The sequence below is a fragment of the Mytilus galloprovincialis genome, chromosome 14 (genome assembly GCF_965363235.1).
Source record: "Mytilus galloprovincialis chromosome 14, xbMytGall1.hap1.1, whole genome shotgun sequence".
Taxonomy (NCBI): domain Eukaryota; kingdom Metazoa; phylum Mollusca; class Bivalvia; order Mytilida; family Mytilidae; genus Mytilus; species Mytilus galloprovincialis.
The window spans coordinates 58,799,624-58,822,446 of NC_134851.1; the positions used below are offsets into that span (position 1 = coordinate 58,799,624).

At 32.3% G+C, this 22,823-nt stretch overlaps 1 protein-coding gene across 1 annotated transcript; it reads right to left on the reverse strand.

Moving 5' to 3' along the window:
• Positions 1–475: 475 nt before the first annotated feature.
• LOC143059566 (uncharacterized) lies at positions 476–21,919 on the reverse strand. Its single transcript, XM_076233084.1, has 12 exons — positions 21,759–21,919; positions 19,885–20,301; positions 15,608–15,843; positions 13,849–14,571; positions 12,782–13,096; positions 10,037–10,105; positions 8,893–8,988; positions 6,876–7,007; positions 6,493–6,591; positions 5,531–5,830; positions 3,695–3,896; positions 476–2,296 (listed from the first exon to the last, which is right to left on the reverse strand). The coding sequence occupies exons 2-12, from the start codon at positions 19,950–19,952 to the stop codon at positions 2,164–2,166; spliced, it is 2,373 nt and encodes a 790-aa protein (XP_076089199.1). The 5' UTR covers positions 19,953–20,301; positions 21,759–21,919; the 3' UTR covers positions 476–2,163.
• Between the last annotated feature and the right edge of the window lie 904 nt (positions 21,920–22,823).

A 22,823-nucleotide genomic window follows, 5' to 3' on the forward strand; every position in this document is an offset into this window, starting at 1 on the left:
TGTATTATCTAAAAAGCTATGAAACATCAAAAGATTGACTGCCAGCCGCCAAATATCTATACAGTATTGAATTATCAACAAAAATATCTTGAAAAAAAACCTCAAAAAAAGACAACGTTCATAGGATCAGACTCTGCAGATGTTGTTGCGGTCGAGGTCAAAATGACAGTTTAAAGATAAAATGTGTTTACTAGTGCCCTTTGGTATAATATACACAGTTATATATATATACATACAGTGTAACCAGTCTAATCCGAGACCTGAGTATTTCAAACATCCTGCTCTAACCGACACATTTTCATAGTCCGAAAATATGTCTTTCATTGCAGACAAAACCTGAGTATACAACACCCTGCTCAATCCGACATTTTCATTTTTTTAGTGGTCCCCCTGTGTGTCAGATAAGACAGGTTGCACTGTACATAAAAGGGAGACAGCTCTGGAAAATTATGAAGTACAAATAATAAAGTAATAATCTTGTTCTTATAATATATTTTTAATTTTTCATCCATAAATCTAACTGAATTTGCAAAGATACAATTAGCACTGGTCAAAGCCGGTGTTTTAGACGTCAAACATGTGATAGATAACATAAATAATTATAGACTATCGTTGATCATCTCAAAGAAATTGATTTTCTCACTTGAGCTGGGCGACAAAAGCAAGAAAGGTAATCGAGTTGAGATTACCAATGATAATCTGTTTATCGCTATTTCACTTATCACGATATTGTCAATTTCATGTCAATTTCGTTAGAAATGCCACGTGCCTCTTGGTTCCTTGTGATCATTTTCCATCTTAAGCGAATAGCATGATATGAAAAATTATCACAAAAAAAGATCAAAGGAAAAATTAATAAAATAGCAATAATGAATATTATTTGCAAAATCAAATGCACGCTATCAAAAGGATGCTTTAAAAAGATAAATAAATATATGTAGTACAATGAGATAACGCAAACTTTTACATGATAAAAAGATGAACATAAATGTTTATAAAGCTTTAATAGACATGATTAATGAAATAATATTTTGATTATTCAATTTTTAAAAAGAAGAAAATTGATGAACAGAGTATTCATTCTTCATGTTCTTATGCAAAGAATTAAGAATAGGTAGAAACATGGTATAATGCAAGGCTGTTTCTGTTTTGAGTCAGTATCAAATGAAATTCATAATTTTCAGGCAATGAACAATTATTCTCTTACAACTATTCCAAATGAAATAGTTTGCTTAAATACCATCAATTATGAATTTAAAGTAAATAATGAAAATCTGTATTCTGTATTGACCATTAAAATAAAACTCTTTAGAAATGCATTGCCAATGTCATAAACATATAATAAGTATAAAAATAAGAAATTACTTCCTCATTAAATAATAAACTAGCTGCAATTGTTCAGTTTTTTAAAAGCTGAATTATCACAATCTACGTAGTTCATCATATAATTATTTATAAAAAAATATATTATTCAATAAGCTATGATAATTGAACAAGAATGTCTTGCTAGAGGAAAAGATGAACATTTTTTTGGGACATTGGGATTAGGCATTTATTTTTGTGGGAATTTAAGATATAAACTTGAAGGGACTCTGGAAATTATAAGTTTATCAGGATCCAGGAAAGAATAAATTATTCTTTCAATAACTCTAGATTACGTTTTTTTCTTTTCGGTAATGGAGAATAACCATGCCCCATCCCCTATCTCACTCTTGGTAATTCTTTCTCGTATAACATATCTCCCTAGGATTAGTTCCAAAGATTTAAAACTATGATAGAATCTTGATCAGACATTGATCAACCCCAACATTATCTCCGTCAATTTCTTTGAATCTACATCTAAATCAATTTTATAAAGTAATATATCTCAATATTTGCATTTTGAATATTCATTCGCCAGCTAGACAACTGAATTTACATATCTTTCAATCAAAAATCAATATAATGCAACAAATTATGAACAATATCTTCAACAAAATATTATTTAATGGAAAATGGTCCATTTCTTCAGTGTTAACAAAGGTGCCAGAATCTGTATTTGAAAACCCCATTTTCAATGTTTACAACAATTTGATTTATGGGAAGATGATTCTTTCATTAGAGCAAACATAGGTGCAAGAATCTGTTTGCATGCACTATTGTCAGTATTTGCAAAAATATAATTTATCGGAATATTATTCTTTTCCTCAGAGTAAACATAGGAGCAGGTATCTGTTTGTATGCTCCATTGTCAATGTTTGCTGTCGCTCTACCAACCTCCTCATTCACTTTAATTAGAATACTCAGCAAGTCGTGCCTACAAATAAGATAAGTTTTTAGGAATTTTGATAAGTTAAAGCTATATGAGAATTAAGGAATATGTGGGGAAAATTTCAATGAAATAATTCTAAAAAAATATCTGTAGAAGATACGACAACCTGTTGAATAAAATCTTTCATGTCTGCCTTAGAGCCTAAATTTCTCACCAGGGAAGACATATATGCTAATTTTATATCTATTTTCTTTATTGTCATTTTTGTAGTTTATGTTTATTGTCAATTTTGCACATTTTATTTATTATTATTTTTGTAGATTTTATTTATCGTCATTTTTTGTACATTTTATTTATTGTCATTTTTGAAGATTTTATCTATTGTCATTTTTTTAGACTTCATTTTCATTTTTGTAGATTATATTACTGTATAAACATTAATTTTCGTGGGGTTAAAATTTCGTGGTTTTGTGTCCAAAAGTAAGTTTGTGGGGATTAATTTTCGTGGATTTTAAGTTTAGAAAACAATTATATAAACATGATAAATGACACTTTATAATTGACAATACTTAATAAAACTGATCTGAACTTTCGCTGTTTGGAAAAATCAATAATTGCATTTCATAGTAACAGTGAGCACGATCAAGTGTTGTACCCTGGATAATTCTTATCTACGAAATAAACGAAATCAAATCCCCCACGAAAATTTCTGCTTTTACAATTGCAATTGTCATTTTTTGTAATTTTTGTATTCATCCTTTTCACTGGTTACAGTTACTACCTATCTATCATCAATTTCCAAAAGACAACAAAAATCCATAAATCTAAGTTAAATCAGGTTCAATCCACCATTTCCTACATTTGAAAATGCCTGTACCAAGTCAGGAATATGACAGTTATGTAGTCCATTCGCTTGATGTCATTTGATTTTGCCGTTTGATTAGGGACATTTCGATTGAATTTTCCTTGGAGTTCAGTATTTTTGTGATTTTACTTTTTACCTTCACCATGTTCATTGCAATCAGTTATGTTTACTAATTTGTAGATTTTGTTTATAGTCATTTTTCTTTGTAGATCTTGTATTGATCATTTTCAGTGGTTACCTATCTAGCATCAATTTCCCAAAAGCAACAAAGGTCCTTAAATTGAAGTTGAATCATATTTCTATTCTTACTGATAAGCATATTTATCCAGATTCTGTGATAACTTATTGATATACCAATGAAATTGTTTAGAGTGATAAAACCATAAATTTTCACCCCACTAATAGTAATGTTTCTACAGTATGTACTAGGAAATATTCCAATAATATAGTTCTAAAAAAATATCTAAAGACAAAAAGAAGACATGTTGAATAATATATATTTAAGTTGAATCAATACATCAATTGCCCAAGACAACAAAAGTTATTCATTTTAAGTTGAATCATATTCTTAAACTTACTGATAAGCATATTTATCCAGATTCTGTGATAACTTATTGATATACCAGCTCCCCTGTGATCTGCTTCTGTAGGAAACATAGCCGGGAACAGTAGCATATCCTAACAGGAAATCAGCTTCATCAGGGATTAACTCCCTTGGTCTGTCATCACTTAAATCCTGTTCTGGCATACTTCCTCCAGCATCAGTTTCAATAACATGCCCTAGAAAAAATATGAAAATATTTGTAATATAAAATTTAGTTTTCTAGTCCAGAATAGCCATGTTGACTGGACAGATAGAAAAGATAGGAAAAGACAAGGAAAATCTCATATCAATCTGCATGATCAAATTTAGGTATAGTTTTTTTACACATTATTTTTTCAAGCAAATACTTGAAATGAACTTGCAATGAGCTCATGATTCTTGGAATAAACAATCTAAAACTATGTTTTTTCATTATTCTGAAAGCTTCAAAAATGAACAAATAAATTTCACACCTGTGCACATGTTCAGTCATGTTTTTATGTCAATTAACGTAGACATGGTAGAAAATAGGCAAAGGTGCAAAACCAACTGGTGTTTTTATTTTTATGTCATATGATTCTAATCATAAGATTGAAACCAGTTAAATATGCATGAGAAACAATTTCAAATAGATTGTTCACAATCTGGTACTTTATTGTTTATCAGTAAAGCCAACAAGCAAATATTAGCTGTGGTGTAGCACCCATCAGAATTGAAACTGGTCGATATGAAAATATTGATATTGAAAATAGATTATGTTTTAACTGTACTGATGACGTTGAAGATGAAAAACATGTTATGTTAAACTGTCCTGTATATTCAGATATTTGTAATGTTATTTTTAACTATGCTAGTATTGTTGATGATAAAATTTTACATATATGATTTTAAATTTTAGTTTCTTGTGTATAATTCGGAGTTTAGTATGACGTCCATTATCACTGTACTATTATGCATATTTTAGGGGCCAGCTGAAGGACACCTACGGGTGCGGGAATTCTCGCTACATTGAAGACCCATTGGTTGCCTTCGGCTGTTGTTTGCTCTATGGTCGGGTGGTTGTCGCTTTGACATATTCACCATTTCCTTTCTCAATTTTACTGATAATGAGAAAAAAAAATCTTTTTACAAATGAAAATATGGTATTTTATACTGCCAAAATCTGCTATGAAATTTTAAAGAAGCAAAAATGTATTTTATAATCATGATAGTTTACTTAAGTTGTATTTGTATTATAATTTAAGAAAAATAGTTTTATAGTCTCTCATAACTTTTTATAGAGTGGCTCTTGTTGTTAATTTGTGTTTTAAAAAAGCTGTATATTTTATATGTAACAAGTGGTGAGACTTGAATAAAGTATTTGTCTTGACTTGTCTTGTCTTGTCAATGAGCCAATTAACCTTCATAGTGATAACAACTATTTTGCTAAAGAAATATTCAATTAGGGCTTGCCTTTATAGTAGTTACTCCTAAAAAAAATTGCCCTAACCCTTGAATTTTTTTTCTGAACTATATCAATGTCTACATTGAAAGTTGACTTGAGATGTGTACCAGTCAGTCAAAAATAAATGTCATATATTATAACTGGCAAAATGACTGTTTTGGAAGCAATTTGCATGGTGTACTTCATAATAAACATGATCAAATACATATGATGTCACAAAAGTCATATGTTTTAAAAGAAGAACCACTTTATTCCTTGTATAATAAATTCTTTTAAAAAATAAAAGAGCATGTAAGAATAGATATAACAGATCCACAGGTAACCTAGGTGATTAAAATTACAAATATTAAAATATACATGATATAGATGTACACTTTAATAAATTACCTTCTTGTTTTTCTCTTCCTTGACAAGCCTGAATGAAAAACAACTTTGGTTTTCCTGCCAATGATGGACATCTTCTACCAGAAAAACAGCTGGTTAACTGATTGATTCTTACTATACGTCCATCAGCTCCATAAACATGGCCGAGCACTCCATGTGTCAGTATTGACACTACAAGACAGTCATACTTTGAATGGTCTTCAAAGCCTGTTTCCACCATGATCTGAGTCATTCGTGTCGAGTCTACGTCATTGAACAAACGTACTTCAAAATCCAACTTCCTCCATATGTAATCAAGTTTTTCTAAAAAAAAGAAAATATTTATATAATTAATTATCACTTGATAAGACTTATTGACACAATGCGTGTCACATGTGGAGCAGGATCTGCTAACGCTTCAGTAGCACCTGTGATCAACTCAAATTTTATAGAGCTTGTGTTACTCAATCTTCAGTTATCTATGTTAAGTTTTGTGTGATATTGTTTGTTGTTTGGTAGTTTTTAGGTTTTCATAAACTACAAATACTGTCAATAAACTACTTCTGTGAAAAATTTATTGAAATGCATGCCTTTACTCATTACAGATAGATGAAGGGTGTAAAGGGGGTATCTGCACGGAAGAACGCACAATAAAGTTGCAGTTTCAAAAATTTCTTGCACGTTGACCTTTTTACCTATTTCATGAAACAGAGTGAATAATGAACCTTTTTCACAGCTGCACATAAAATATAAATGGCAAAACACGTTGCATGAAAATAAGCCTTTACCACCATCATAGATAGATAGATACTTTATCCCTAAAAACATGAAAAACAAAATACAAGTTTACAGAGTAACATACAATATAAATAAACATACAACAGTTGAGGTACAAATGCAGTACAAATTTGCCCTTTAGCATTCTGTTGACTCCAATAGAGTGTTCCATACGCAATGTACTTTATATATCACAAAATTATATTTACCTGCATCTTTTTCTGTACCAGTTCTTGCTGGCATCTCCTTACTAGATTGGTCATTTCTGATCTTATGGAAGTGCTGGTTGTTTATTATTATTGCTAAACCTAAAAATAGATATCTCTTGTGTAATATAAATTACAATACAGTGGATATATTTTTTAATTCATTTCAGTTATACTAATGTAAATGAAGAAATTATTGCACACATTTATTGCACACATTTATTGTACACATTTATTGCACACATTTATAATTGCAGTTTGTTGAAAATATATGATTTCAGGATGCACATTTTAATTCTTTCTTTACTAATAAGTAACATATGTTGCCTTAATAAAAACTTTTTTGGAATTTGAATCTTGTAAAATGAATCTGTAAATCTACCGACCTCTAGGTCTGGCATTCATCTTATAGAAAGGCATAGCAGAATCGTCAATGGTAACAGCTTCCATTTGCCTGACAATGACATCATCCTGTCGATTTGGTTGTCGTATGCTCTGGTTAATTAGAGGATTCAAACCTGAAAAAATAATTTAATAACATCATTCAACAAAGGAGAAGGTCTGGTAAGGACCGATTTTGGCCTCAAATTTGACGAAAGATTTTGACCACTTTTTTTAACACTAAGTGTCTGTTTTATTTGATTCAATTAGTCTATGTGAAAGATATTAACTGATTTTGTTATTAAATAAAGGCAACTGTTGTATACCGCTGTTCAAAACTCATAAATCTATGGACAAAAAACAAAATCGGGGTAACAAACTAAAACCGAGGGAAACGCATTAAATATAAGAGGAGAACAACGACACAACACCAAAACGCAACACACACAGAAACGGACCAAGTATAAAAACGCTCCCATTCAAGCTCTAATATGAAAAATCTACCAAATATGCTGGAAAATGTCACTTTTCAAATGGTTTTTGTCAAAAATGAATGTGGCCACATCCGTGTTCATTCTCAACCTTCAGATATGTTATGTTTTATCATCAAATACAACTAACATTTCAATATTAAGGATGAACACGAATGCGGCCACTTTTGTTTTACACAGAAACCGTCTAAATTTTTTACTAAAATGCTAGAATTGTGAATATTTCAGTAATTTAGCATGACTTAATGTCTCCAGTACCCCATATATGTGCATTGAATTGTAAAAAACACCCCATATTTATGTAGCAGAAGCATTCTACTTTCCAATTAATAACTAATAGTTTACATTTTAACAATTTTGTAAAACTGCTATATTTTGGGCCAAAAAGGGGTCTTACTGAACCTACTCCTTTCCCAAAAGTAGGAATAACATGAGTCAATGATTGATTGATTGTTTGTAGGTGCCCATGTTTTACTTTACTTACTTTCATAAGCAATTTATTTTTGTGACTTTCAAAACTTGAAAATAAACGGGAAAATAAATCATGGCATATGTGCATTTTTATGAAAAATATACATGTTATATGAAAACATTAAACTAGAAGCTTTCAAGAGCCTGTATCGCTCACCTGACTCTATTTGGGTTTTTGAAATCATATAAAAAAATCAAATTTGGCTACAAAGTAACAACACATGGCCAGCACCTCATAAAAGAAAGAACATTTATGCTATGTTTGGTTTCACTCAATTCAGTGGTTCTCTAAAAGAAGACTTTTGTATGCATTTCCCATACTAAGGGTCCTATGTTAAACTAAGTCCCCCGCTGGCAGCCATCTTGGATGATAGATCGGCTACAAAGTAACAACACTTGGTCAGCACCTCATCAGGAACATTCATGCAATGTTTGGTTTCATTCTATTCTGTGGTTCACTAAAAGAAGTCATTTGTATGCATTTCCTATAGGATTCTATGTTAAACTAAGTCCCCCGCTGGCAGCTATCTTGGATGATGGATCGGCTACAAAGTAACACTGGTCAGCACCTCATAAGGAACATTCATGTCATGTTTGGTGTCATTCCATTCAGTTGTTCTCTAAAAGAAGTCATTTGTATGCATTTCCCATAGGGTCCTATGTTAAACTAAGTCCCCCCCTAGCGGCCATCTTGGATGATGCATGGGCTACAAAGTAACAACACTGGTCAGCACCTCATAAGGAACATTCATGCTATGTTTGGTTTCATTCCATTCAGTTGTTCTCTAGAAGAAGTTCAAAATATAAAATGTTAAAGACGATGACGACGGACGACAAACACCAAGTGATGAGAAAAGCTAAAAAAGGAAAATCATGAAAATAAATTGCCACTTGAAGGCTAAAAAGGGCTAAACAAGAAAATAAATTTTCAACAAAAGTAAGCTGGTATAAGTTAATCTATAGTTATGTGTCTGAACAAAGTATGGAACCTTGTCAGACCTTGTATTCATAGACACCTATAATAAAGGACCCTTGATTAGTCTCTTAGCCCACTACTTACTTGGACCAACTTGTGCTCCTGAACTTGACTGATTGATAGGGGGTGTGGCTGCTCTGAAATCTGTGTCCTCATTTCCTTGAGACACTCTAGCTTCTCCTGTTATTATAGAAAATAACACATAAATACATTAAAGCTTCAGTAGTTTATGGATGTTCAAATTACATAAATCAAAGATACTAACCTAGGTTATGTAGGTGAGAAAAGCTGATGATAACTGAGAAATCCTATGAATACAAAAGGAGTGAGATTGAGGGTGTTGACAAGGGTAAGCCTCTCCTTCTTTTTAAGTATATATCTAAAGTGGGTTTTTTAATAGTAAATCACCCAAAGTCACAAAAATTCACTGCTTAGATTCACCACTTCTAATTTCAAATAATGTTATGTGTGCAACCTGTGCATTTCAATTTCTTTTTGATAAGGTGTTTTGTGGTCAGTGAAATTGGATTATTTCATCATTTACCATGTTTACTTCAACCATTGTCAACTAAGTCACTAAAATTTTGAAATTTCTTGTAGAATAAATAAATTTGTAGTATTTCCTATACCTACATTATCCACGAAAATGTGTATACCTAGCACAAACATTAATGAATCAACAGTACTAGTGTACCTAGTCAGGAAAAGGATAGCTTTTTTTGCTATTTTTAATAATTAAGCATGTGGTTTTCGGTATTGACTTTGCCCTGGCTTAGAAGGATGTACATGTACTTAGGTGATATTAAATAAATCAATAATTTAAAATTGATACTTTATGCTGGAATAGTATTAGTTAAGGATAAAAATAAGCTAAAAATATTGATAGGTCATGGAGCTCCCTTTCTAAATATTTGATTTATAAAATATTGCAGGGAAAAATGCTGTCTCAGACTTTTACCTTATATTTGCAATTGGTTCTATTTGGGTCTCAAATCAAAAGAAAGAAAATAAAAAATCTGTTTAAATTTTGTTAAATGACCTTTTATGAGCTTAATCTTCTATGAAAATATAAATGGGTGTTATGGGGCAAACATTTTTACTTTGTATCGAATGGAAAAACACTTAGGATTCCAAACTTTTGACACAAATTCCAAAACCTCACCTAAGTACATCCTCAAAGATCAGTATTTTTGTTATTTTACTTTATCATGTATACACCACAACATACCTGATGAGACATTAAAATTCTCCTCTTGATTCCCACTTCTGTCTGATCGTGCAGCAATATTCTCTGATCCTGTAATGAAATGCAAAAAATAATAATAATATTTGTTAGCAATTTCTTTAATCTTCCTTCATAAAACAAGAAGCTCTCAAGAGCCTGAATCACTCACCTTAATTTTTTTGGTTAAATCTCTCATCAATGATTATTTTGGCTTTTCAATTTATTTAAATGTTCTTTGAATCGCCCTATTTTCTTCAAAAGCTAAAAAAAAAAAATTATTTTCTCCTATGTTCTATTTTAGCCATAGGAGCTATGTTTCTTGACATACAAGGAAATAAAATATAAAATTTATACTAGATACTCTGAAACTCATTTAGCCTAAGTTTGGCTGAAATTGATACAGCAGTTTCAAAGGAGAAGATTTTTTAAAGTAAGTCAACATGATGAACAAATTGTGAAAAAAGTCTTTAAAGGGCAATAACTCCTTCAGGGGTCAATTGACAATTTTGGTCAAATTGACTTATTTGTAGATCTTCAACTTAGCTTAACATTTTTGCTATAAACAGTTTATCTGTATCTATAATAATATTCCAGATAATAACCAAAAACTGCAAAATTTCTTTAAAATCATCAATTCAGGGCCATTATACCTGAAAAACCAGTTAACCAATTCGGCTGAAAATTTCTGGACAGGTAGACCTTGACCTAATAAATACTTTAACTTCTTGTCTTATTTGCTCAAAATGCTGGAGTTTTTGAGATATAAGCCAAAAACTGCATTTTACCCTGTGTTCTATTTTTAGCCATAACGGCCATGTTTTTTGACGAAATAGAAAATAAAACACAAACTTTATTTTATACACCCTGCTGATCATTCAGTTGAAGTTTGGTTGAATTTGGTTGAGTAGTTTAAGAGGAGAAGATTTTTTAAAGTTAGCATATATGATGAATGAATTGTGAAAAATTGTCATTAAAGGACAATAACCCCATAAGGGGTCAATTGACAATTTTGGTCATATTAACTTATTTGTAGATCTTACTTTGCTGATCATTTTTGCTGTTTACAGTTTATCTTTATCTATAATAATATTCAAGATAATGACCAAAAACTGCAAAATTTCCTTAAAATTACCAATTAAGTGGCAGAAACCCAACAATGGGTTGTTTGATTCATCTGAAAATTTCAGGGCTGATAGATCTTACCCTATTGAACATTTTTACCCCATGTCAGATTTTCTCTAAATGCTTTCGTTTTTGAGATATAAGCCAAAAACTGCATTTGACCCCTATGTTCTATTTTTAGCAATGGCGACCATGTTTGTTGATAGATCAAAACTTCGGATACAATTTATAAAGTAGATACCCTAAGGAACATTCAAGTTAAAGTTTGGAAGTATTTGATCTAGTAGTTTCAGAGGAGAAGATTTTTTAAATAGTTTACAACGACAGACGACGACGACAGACGACAGACGACGACGGACGCCAAGTGATGGCATAAGCTCACTTGGCCCTTCGGGCCAGGTGAGCTAAAAAGTATAAAACTAAAAAGATATGATTAACACATGATTAAGATTGAGAAACTTTACTGTTACCATCAAAAAGCAATACAAAAAAATATTTAAATCTCTTACAGTTAGCTAGATAAATATTGAGACAAGCCTGCTAAATGTGCTCAAAGCAAAGAATTTATGAAATTGATAAGTTGAAAAATTCTGAACTTTGATAAAGGGGAGTAGCTTTAAATAATATTAATTAATTCAAATTTAGTGTCAAGACTTTTTTCCCTCTTTTTTGACGTCTTTTAGGCATATCATGGTATTCATAAGGGAGCTACCATTTAATGTTTATGGGAGGGGGGGGGGGGGAGGGGCTAGGATGAAATTTGAAAAAAAATAGGCAGGACAGGAGTTTTGAGTAAAAAAAAAGGCAGGATGGGACACTTGCAAAAAAAAAAGTCAGGACGACAATTTAGGTAAAAAAATAGACAGGATAAACTAAAAAAAAAAGAAGGCAGGATCGACCGAACAGAGTGAAAAATAAAAAGGCAGGACAGAGATTACAGCTAAAAAAAAAATGCAGGACAAAATTTTTCATCCTAGCCCCGCATAAAAATCAAGTGTTATAGCTCCCTAAATTATGTTTGTTTTTCTTGATTATTTAATAAATTTGTGATTAGGAGACAAAAGCAAAACCATGGGCAGCTGATTATGGATAAAATTTAAATCCAATTGTGTAGTGAAATTTTTAATTTTTGTGTACACTAGTCATGCTAGTAGAATTTGTGAATCTTACAATCTCAAAAAATCAAAAAACAAAGAAATATATGCATATATCCTTTAGGAGTATATACAATCTTAAAAAGATTCCCAAATTCAAATGAAAATCAGTTGCTTTGAATATAAAAATCTGTTGGTTTAAATATTCAGTTATGAAAAATACAATGTCTACATATAGATATAGGAAGATGTGGTATGAGTGCCAATGAGGCAACTGTCCATTAAAATAGAAATCTATAAAAGTAAACCATTATAGGTCAAGGTACGGCCTTCAACATGGAGCCTTGGCTCACACCAAAAAACAGCAAGCTATAAAGGGCCCAAAAATTAGTAATGTAAAATCATTCAAACGGGAAAATCAACGGTCTAATCTATATAAAATATATATATGCTAGTAGATGGTAGAAGACAGATGTGGATTGATATTCATTTTTATCTGACACAGACGATTTAAAGGGCAAAATTCTCATACCTTCCTCAAACTCAGATTCTGGTTCGTGACTGAGTCTAACATACTCTTCAATTGCATCTCTAAATCCTAATCTTTCAAAAGCTTTTAAGAGACCATCTGCACTTGGACTGGTACCAAATCGTTTTCTCTGTTCAATAAACCAGTGTCTAAGGAAGCCATGAACTCTCAGCACATTTGTTGGATTTGCCTGCATTATTTGTGCAATTCTGTCATAATCAATCATCAATGCTGTAGCAAGTTGCATCCAGTCCTCTCTTCTGGCTATGATTTCAGAAAGCCCAACCAGTTTGCTTTCCGTTATTGACAGTTGTATCTCTAACAAATATAAATTAAAAATCTAATTACAAGTAGTTTATTTGTGTAACTTTAATTAATTATGACTGCCTTAAGGCTTAGCTTATCTCTAGAATTAAATTCATACATTTTTCATTAACCTTGGTAAATCAATGCCCCCAAGGAACAATTTTTGAAGGCCTTGCACAAATACTTAAGATCTTTGTGCAATCAGTTTCTCTGTTGAATTAATGAGATGAAACATTGAACTCTAATAAAAAAAAAATGGGCAAACCTGGGAAAAATCATTAAAGGCATGAATTTACATCCCAAAACTTGAGGACTTTTGTAGGATTGTAAGAAAAAATTTACTTGATAACATACAAGTATATTTTCAGAAAATTAAGGGGAGATTATTCAAACATTATTTATTTATTTATGTGTATATATATTTATTTTTTTACTTCATCAAATAAATAAAAATAACTTGTACAAGTAGTAACCCTGACTGAAAGCTATACATTTAATATCCTTGACTGTACAGAAGGACAGACATACAGGGGTAAACCAATATGCCCCCAATTTTCTTAGGGGCCCAAAAAATCCTTAACCTTGAATTTAGAATGTCAGCAAAAATGACAGTATTTAAATCTCTATGCTCACTCAGTAGTGGGGAAATAATTATCTAACAGACATTAATTACCAAAATTACTCATTGTCAAGTTTGTAACAAGATGTTGCCTAACTTATATTTACACAAATTGCATTTATGCATTGATATTTATCTATTTTACCTCCAGAACTTATATCCTGTGAACTTCTGTCTGACAATGACACAGTTCCTGCTGTTAGCCCACTGTCTCCAGGGGATTGCTCCTCTGTAATGACATCATTATGATGTACCAGATGATTGACTGGAACCTCACTACTTGTTCCTGTTCTATGAAAAGGTAAACATGGTAAAGGTTCAGTTGGTGTCTGGTTCCCAAAACCTCTCACAGATGGGTGGATACCAGGTGATGGCTGTTCTTGCTGTGAACCCAATAATACTGGATTCTCATGGACACTTGGAACAACTTTCGATCTGTCATTTTCTTGGTCTTGCATTTTAATTTTTTTACGCATGTAATCATCCATATTAGGATCTGTTCTACTATGTTTGTTTTGACCTTGACCTTGAATGTCTACTGTTCCTGGCTGACTTGGATTAACACCTTGAATACCATTTACACTTCTATTAACACTGGCAGTGGAATTTTGGAATTCTTCTAAATGTATTGGTAACTGGTTGCCTGAAAATTGTACTGAACCCTCAGTAGCTTGTGTAGGTCTCAGTTGTTCCACTGTATTAGCAGGAGGTATTTGGGTAGGTCTCTGTCGTTCCGCTGTATTAGCAGGACAAATTTGACCTTCACCATGGTATTCTGGTTCCATTGCTATTTCAACTGTTCTGGGTACCTGTCCTTCATCTACTGGTCCATATCCTATCTCTGTATTCCATCCTGTTGGTTGAGCTCCTGGCAAAACAAATACAAGTTATAGGTATATGCTTAATAAAACATTCAGCATGTTAAGTTTGGGGTAAGGGAGCTACCATTTGATTTTTATGGGGGGGGGGGGGGGGGGGCTAGGATGAAATTTGAAAAAAATAGGCAGGACAGGAGTTTTAAGTAAAAGAAAAAGGCAGGATGAGACACTTGCTAAAAAAAAAAGTCAGGATGAAAATTTATTTAAAAAAAGTTAGGATAAACTAAAATAAAAAAGCAGGACCGGATAGAGTGAAAAATAAAAAAGCAGGACAGAGATTACAACGGAAAAAAAAATGCAGGACAAAATTTTTCATCCTAGCCCCCCATAAAAATCAAATGGTAGCTCCCTAAGATACTTTACATGTACTGCTAGTTTTGGATGTGTGATGCCATCTCCTAGGGAAACACATAAAACGGATCAAAACTGTCAATTCAAAATTTATAGCAAGTTAATGCAACTGGGTGAGCAGGCCAATAAAACTTCTCACATTCAAATATATAATTAACGTAATACAGTATTCAGAAATTAATTAAAACTGCAATTATCAAACTTACAAATTGGTCTATCCTTTAAAAATCGCAATAATAAATGCAGAAAATAATTTCTGAATTAACAGTATTCAAATTTTCTATATATATACAATAATCAGATAAATATATATATGTTGTTCGGTGTGATCCAATGCTCCATGTTGAAGGCTGACCTTGACCTATAATGGTTTACTTTTATAAATTGTTATTTGGATAGAGAGTTGTCTCATTGGCACTCATACCACATCTTCCTATATCTTATATATATTGTAAGATATCTTCTCACTGGTTAGGACTCTTCAATGTATAATAGCTTAGCTTTTATCAAAAACAATATGGTGGAAGTGACATGTTCAGCAGAATATGCAGATCAGATTGATCCCTCAAGAGTTTCAGACTTTCCCAAGTTTTTGGTTGGGTTAAAAATTAAAGCAAAACAAAACTGAGAGATAAATTTTCAGTCCCTCATATAGTTTTATAAGCTGTGGTGTACCTTGATAGGCTCTGACTTTGGTCACTAAATCTCCTCGATCCATCATCTTCAACAATTTGTACAGTACGTCTACATTAAGGGGAGATAAATCACCAGATCTCTCAAGCTGGATAAATACATCACAGATAGATTTAATTTTATCGTGTTTTGATCGAGGAATTACTGATGACAAGGTGAAAAGAGCTGTCTTCAAATCCACAGTCTCCATTTCTTCAGCGATTTCAAACAGCAATAATCTAAAACAGAATAAGCAAACATTAATATGTACAGTTAAGGATACAACTCTATCATGTCTATTGTGATGTATGAGATAATATCATACATGTACAGGTATGTGTTTTTACACATGTAACAAATACAGATACTTTCATGAGTTGTCTACTCTTTGGTTTTTTAAATCTGTGGTAACATATATGACATATACATTTGTAAAAAAATGTCCCATTGAAACATGTAACAGACATTTTTAGGTGTGTAGACATGTATAGAACACCTTTTTTACCCCTAAAAAGAAGTTGGCAGTGGCGTGCATATATAATCCATAGTTTGTTTTTTTAAATTATGTATATATATATATCACACTTTTGGGAATTATTTTTTGTTAACATGGTTAAATGACCCATTCATGCCATAACACCTTTCACATGTTACAAGTGGTTTTAGTACATGTAGTATAATCATGGTTATTGTTGGTTTTGTTACATATATGTAACTTACATGTTCCATGTAAAGAACATTGTTGGTCATGTTGGTACAGTAGTTGTTTATATGTCAAAATGTGTCATGATGTCTTAATGTTTTACTTTATTTAGATTTTGTTAAGTGGAAGGCTATGTTGCTTCTTTAATTTGACATAGATCTCTTTTCTCAAAAGATAACTCATCTTACCTCCTATGTATTTCTAGGAATATGATTGGTTAAAAGCGCCCCCATGGAGACAGTGTATATTTCATATAAGGTTAGTAGGGAGGCAGGGCTTTAATTTCATACACAGTTAGCAGTGGTGTTACTTCCCTATATATTCCATATTAGGTAAGAATGGAGGCAGGGCTTATATCATACACAGTTAGTTATGTTAGTAGTGGTGTTAAAAAATGTACGTCCCTTTATATTCCGTATTAGGTAAGAAGGGAGGCGTGTCTTATTTCATCCACGGTTAGTCATGTTAGTACGTAGTGGTGTTACGTCCCATTATAAAAACATTTAAACAGTACTGAGAAAAAATCTTCAAGGTTTCAACAGACAAAAAAAATTGATGATTAACATGATTAAGATGGAAACAAATTCATTAAACCTATTTAAACCTAACAAGTTGTTCATGTTGTTATTGTTAGCATCTTTTTTTGTAGGATCAATGGAAGTAGTTTCTCAGTTGCTAACAGTATTAAAGACTTGCTCATTTGGATAGGTCACTAGTCTATATTTCACACTATATTAGTCTGTAAAGATAAATTTGTTACATAGTGTGCTAGTGATGTTTAGATAGTCTGTAAAGATAAATTTGTTACATAGTGTGCTAGTGATGTTAAGATAGTCTGTAAAGATAAATTTGTTACATAGTGTGCTAGTGATGTTTAGATAGTCTGTAAAGATAAATTTGTTACATAGTGTGCTAGTGATGTTTAGATAGTCTGTAAAGATAAATTTGTTACATAGTGTGCTAGTGATGTTTAGATAGTCTGTAAAGATAAATTTGTTACATAGTGTGCTAGTGATGTTTAGATAGTCTGTAAAGATAAATTTGTTACATAGTGTGCTAGTGATGTTTAGATAGTCTGTAAAGATAAATTTGTTACATAGTGTGCTAGTGATGTTTAGATAGTCTGTAAAGATAAATTTGTTACATAGTGTGCTAGTGATGTTTAGATAGTCTGTAAAGATAAATTTGTTACATAGTGTGCTAGTGATGTTTAGATAGTCTGTAAAGATAAATTTGTTACATAGTGTGCTAGTGATGTTTAGATAGTCTGTAAAGATAAATTTGTTACATAGTGTGCTAGTGATGTTTAGATAGTCTGTAAAGATAAATTTGTTACATAGTGTGCTAGTGATGTTAAGATAGTCTGTAAAGATAAATTTGTTACATAGTGTGCTAGTGATGTTTAGATAGTCTGTAAAGATAAATTCGTTACATAGTGTGCTAGTGATGTTTAGATAGTCTGTAAAGATAAATTTGTTACATAGTGTGCTAATGATGTTAAGATAATCTGTAAAGATAACTTCGTTACATAGTGTGCTAGCTAGTGACGTAATACGGTTTATCGGTAATTTGTCCTTTTTTCCTTTGATGTGTACTCGCTGATAATGTCAGTATCAGTTGACTGTCCATGATATAAAAATTATTGGGTTAGTCCGCAAATGACATGCGCGAAGGCAACGCGTAGGGATCTACTTTCCCCTTTCATTCACAAAATTGCACGTATTTTTTTCCGCAGAAAGGCACGAGATTATTGGCGAATGAAACGCTTGACATTGTTTGAAACTTTCACAAAGTCAGTTTAGCCTTTTTGAACGATTGTTGTGAAAATGTGAACAGAAATGCATGAAATACACGATAGACTTATAGAAAAATGCGTTATATGAAGTACAACTAACATATCCTGAGTTTTTATTCATACAATATCAATACATAGCCTTGTGCTGTTCCAAGCAGTTTTCTTTTACTGTTTCTCGAGAAGTATTTGTTTTACCTGTTTAGTCACTATTAAGTGTTACAATTCATATTTAAACGCAACACATAAATAGTGACCAAAAAGGTACCGCTATCGCAGGAGAGAAGCTAGAAAATAAAAGATGAAATTTACGCATTTTCAACAATTTTGTAGGACCATCATATACAATTTTAAAAGACATGGTTTATGACATATTCATAGAACAAAGAACATAAAAGTGAACCGTGATATTCATGTGCGGATCTAGGATAAATTTTTAAAAGGGGGTAACGGCGGGGGCACCAAACTATAAAAGTCTGCTTTGACCAGAATTGTAGTTTTTATAAGGGGCGACTGTGATCCGGGTCGCCTACCCCTAAATTGGCTTCAAAAATTAAAGGTAACCACAGGGCCTATCATGCTATAAACTCCAAGTTTCATATTACTGGTCCGTGTTGAAAATAAATGAACATGACTTTGAAAAAGCAAGAATTATAAGCTAAAAATTTAGTGACGTCTATTAAAATGTTTGAAATAGTTATGAAGTCGACAGGAAATGAGCTTGTTCAGATAATTTAGTCAGTTTACATTGCCTCCTGTAGAAATGTCTCTTCACAGTGCTTTCTTAAAATTATTTGAAATCAATGTGATCGTTGTCATGATGAACACTGAGCAAATAATGACAAAATAAATGTAATTTTATCCACGAAACTAAGTAAAATATAATTATAACTTGTAGTTGAACTCGAAATGATGATCGATAAAAAATCTACTGATTCATATCGTATCATTCTTATTTCTGACTATCACGACTCACGTACTATGCTGATGCTTTGTGAAAAATAAAGAAATTTGACTTACCGGTATGCTTCCATTATATATGCCATTGTTAGTGTCATGTCCAAAGCAGAATCTTAATGAAACGCATGCAATAATTCCTTTTCAATACTTTGTGCAAGAGAACGCCATGTTAACTGTACTGTGTGACAAAATTTCAAATGTGACAAAATTTCAAATGACGTAATGCAGCCTGTGACGTCAAGTGTGATTCGCCGTGATTCGACGCGAAAAAGAAGTTCGTTTGTTATTTTCTCTATTAATGTAGTGATTTTTATTTATTTTTTAAATTACCGATAAACAGCCTTCGGGCTCACCTGATATTTTACTGTGATAAAGTCAGTATCAAAAACAAAAAGTCCTTTATTCTATATATATATATGGGGTCAGTATTAGGTCACTAGCACACTATGTATCTAACATGACTAATAATACATGAAATGGTACATTTATTGTCAAATCATTAAGATTAATATTCATGATATTTGTACACCAAAAATATCAGTTTTTAAATTCATAAATTGTCTGAATTTTTTCATGTGCTCAATCATGTCATAGAGGTATATCCTGTTTATATACACATATATTACTTGTACCAGTACCATACATTTTTACACCTCCATTTATTAATTTGACTTTTACTAAACAATGCTAAAAGTAACACACATTTTTTATTTCAGTACAAGGACAGATCATATGTACATGTCATATTGTCAAGAACATCTAATAAAAAGCTATAAACATCATGAACATGATATAATAAAAAAGAAATATATTTAATAATATTACCTAAAAGGTGAAAAATTAGAACGTCCACTTTCCACTCGATTCTTTACTTGGATTTGATTAAACCCCATTTTCTTGATTAAGTCGATACGATGACATCTACATAAACATTCCAACAGGTAATCTACCTCCCCTCGTGAAGTGTCAAATTTTCCGAGTCTTTCAAGTTCGTTAAAAATTTGAATTCCATCTTTAATTTTTTCTTACGTTTTCTGTGCTATGTGATCTTGACAGAGGAATTTTAAGGATTTGATATCATCTGATTCAAGTTCACCGTCGATCGTAATTAATCCTCTGGTTAAGTCTGTCTGATTAATATTGTTATGATTTTGTAAAGATTCAAACTCAATCATTGTAAGTTTTTTGTTTTTTTAAGTTTTCACTTTAATTTTCACATTGTCTAGTTTCTCTCATATAATTCTGAAAAATAAAAATACAAATATATCAAAATAGGAAAAGTTGAAAATCAATCAACATGATCAACATGATCAAATGTATCATGTATTTTCTGAAACTAATAAATGTTATTAACAGATAATGATGGACATTCAAATAAGTTTCAGGAGGCCTTGGTTGTCTAAAAACAATGAATAGGTCTAACTTATGTTTCATTATTATCACTAGCCTGTCAAACCTGAGGTTGTAAGTTCAGATCCTACACTAGGCAGGTGCACTTGACTCCAAACCTAATTGACTAGGATTGTTTTCCTACATTGGTACATAAGGACAGTGGTTTTCTCCTTGGACATGGTAGACTGCGACTTCCTCCACTAATAAAAACTGACCGTCTAGAAATAGCACAAAAGTGTTGAAAGAACACCATTCAGTCAATCAATCATATAGAGCGTAACATTGTACAATAAATAGGTTCCAAAATATACCATGTATGTACATGATATACATACAATTTCTAAGTTTATATAATATGACGTCTCTGTAGTGCCTCTTGTCGATCCTTTTAGTTGCAAATTGCACAGTCTGGTTTTACAGTATGTTCTTATGTTGTGCCATATCACTGCTGAATATTGTGCGATATCACCGCTGTCCCAGGTTCATTTAAGGCTGAGCGCTCACAAACATTCTTTATGTCGCTGTCTCAAGACAGGATCCAGTAGTACAGTCACAGGTTGTCACTGGTATAGGTCTGTCATACATGTATTTTTTTCCTCATAAAATATTTTTTTTATACATTAGGCCATCTTCATCATGTTCATGTTCATGATCTTGTTTGAATTGTTAAACATTTTTCATGTGGTGTGTATGACCAAAACGACATACCACAGAAGGGATAAATGGCAAATCCTCTCTTACTCATATTATTGTACACACGTAATGAGAAATTGATGAACAAAGACAGCAAATTTGTTGAATTTCTACAGATTTCATTTCTTGGACAAATTGTCAAAAGAAGGGGAAGTAACCACAGAAAACAGGAATGGGATTGATATTTATGTGTTATATGTAATAAATTAAATGTGATCTGAAATCCTGATCCATGTAGAAACATTCACGTAGCTACCAGAAAGAAACTAGTCGTTCATTTATAAGTTTCAACTTATTCAAGAAAATATAATGAGGGGATAGGACCTTTATCGGGACTCCGGGATCGGGCCTTTTTAAGCTCGGGATTTCAGGATTGACCCTTTCGTGATCCGGGAATCCTTTTTTTCCGATTTCGGGACGTCGGGATTACCTTTATTTAAATTCGGGACCTCGGGATTTCGTTTTTTTAAGTCCGGGATTTCGGGATCAGGACCCCTCCTATCCCCCCTCTATAATGGTTGGCTGTAAGTGAAACAAGTTCAGGGACTGATTAATTATCAGTTATTGTTTCTCTCCATAAGTTTAAAATTGAGTTTCGTGTAAAATTATCATACCAATCTTCCTGGTGTTTAGAAGTAAAAATGTTCAAGTTCCAACACTGATAATCCTCTTATTCATACTTTCACAAGTTCAAGTTCAACTGGAAATCCTCCGCATTTAATTCGGAAATCCCCTTATTCTAAAAATAGATTAATGAAAAAATCTTTGTGGTATCATGTATCAATTTATCGTTCCTTTTCTCTACTGAAGCATACCATACTTGTAAATTATTTTACCCGACAATAAAAAAGTTAATTCAGCATAATTTTGTACATCTAACTACTATATTGTACTGTAGATCATGTGAATTTCTATTCTGAAAGTTTTATGTGAGAAAGTTTTCGACGGAAGTTGGACCCTGTTACAAACTCGCACTGTTTTCATCTCGTCCCTTTTTCCGCACACTCGCCCTACATTGATTCAGAATGCAGGACAGAACGTCATATGAAAAAGTCATGGACAAAAAAAATAAAAGTTTTAAGACACAGGACAGCTATAATTGAAGTGACCAAAGTCAGCTATAATTAAAAGTCCCCGAGATGACAGTATATTTAGTAATGTATATGTTATGTTATGATCAAATAACATGAATGGTCAGTTCGTACTGGACCGTAAACGTATACTCATACGGTCCGACCGTACGCCGTATGGTTGGACCGTACTAGTATACGTATACGGCCGGACCGTACACGTACGGTCCAAATACTCATATGGTGTGAAACATATATACAAATGTGTTGTCAGTTAACTGCTAGTAGCTAGTCTGCTGTTATTTATGTATTATTGTCATTTTATTTATTTTCTTTTGTTACATCTTTTGACATCGGACTCGGACTTCTCTTGAACTGAATTTTAATGTGCATATTGTTATTCTTTTACTTTTCTACATTGGCTAGAGGTATAGGGGGAGGGTTGAGATCTCATAAACATGTTTAACCCCGCCGCAATTTTGCGCCTGTCCCAAGTCAGGAGCCTCTGGCCTTTGTTAGTCTTGTATGATTTTAAATTTCAGTTTCTTGTGTATAATTCGGAGTTTAGTATGGCGTCCATTATCACTGTACTATTATGCATATTTTAGG

Bases quoted from the DNA above. Each gene is read 5' to 3' on its own strand.
- LOC143059566 (XM_076233084.1), bottom strand. From the start codon at position 19,952: ATGGGGTTTAATCAAATCCAAGTAAAGAATCGAGTGGAAAGTGGACGT. The intron at 7,008-8,892 runs GTAAGTAGTGGG...TTATTTTTTCAG, and splicing joins AGGAGCACAAGTTGGTCCAA to GTTTGAATCCTCTAATTAAC. The intron at 6,592-6,875 runs GTCGGTAGATTT...ATCTATTTTTAG, and splicing joins GATGAATGCCAGACCTAGAG to GTTTAGCAATAATAATAAAC.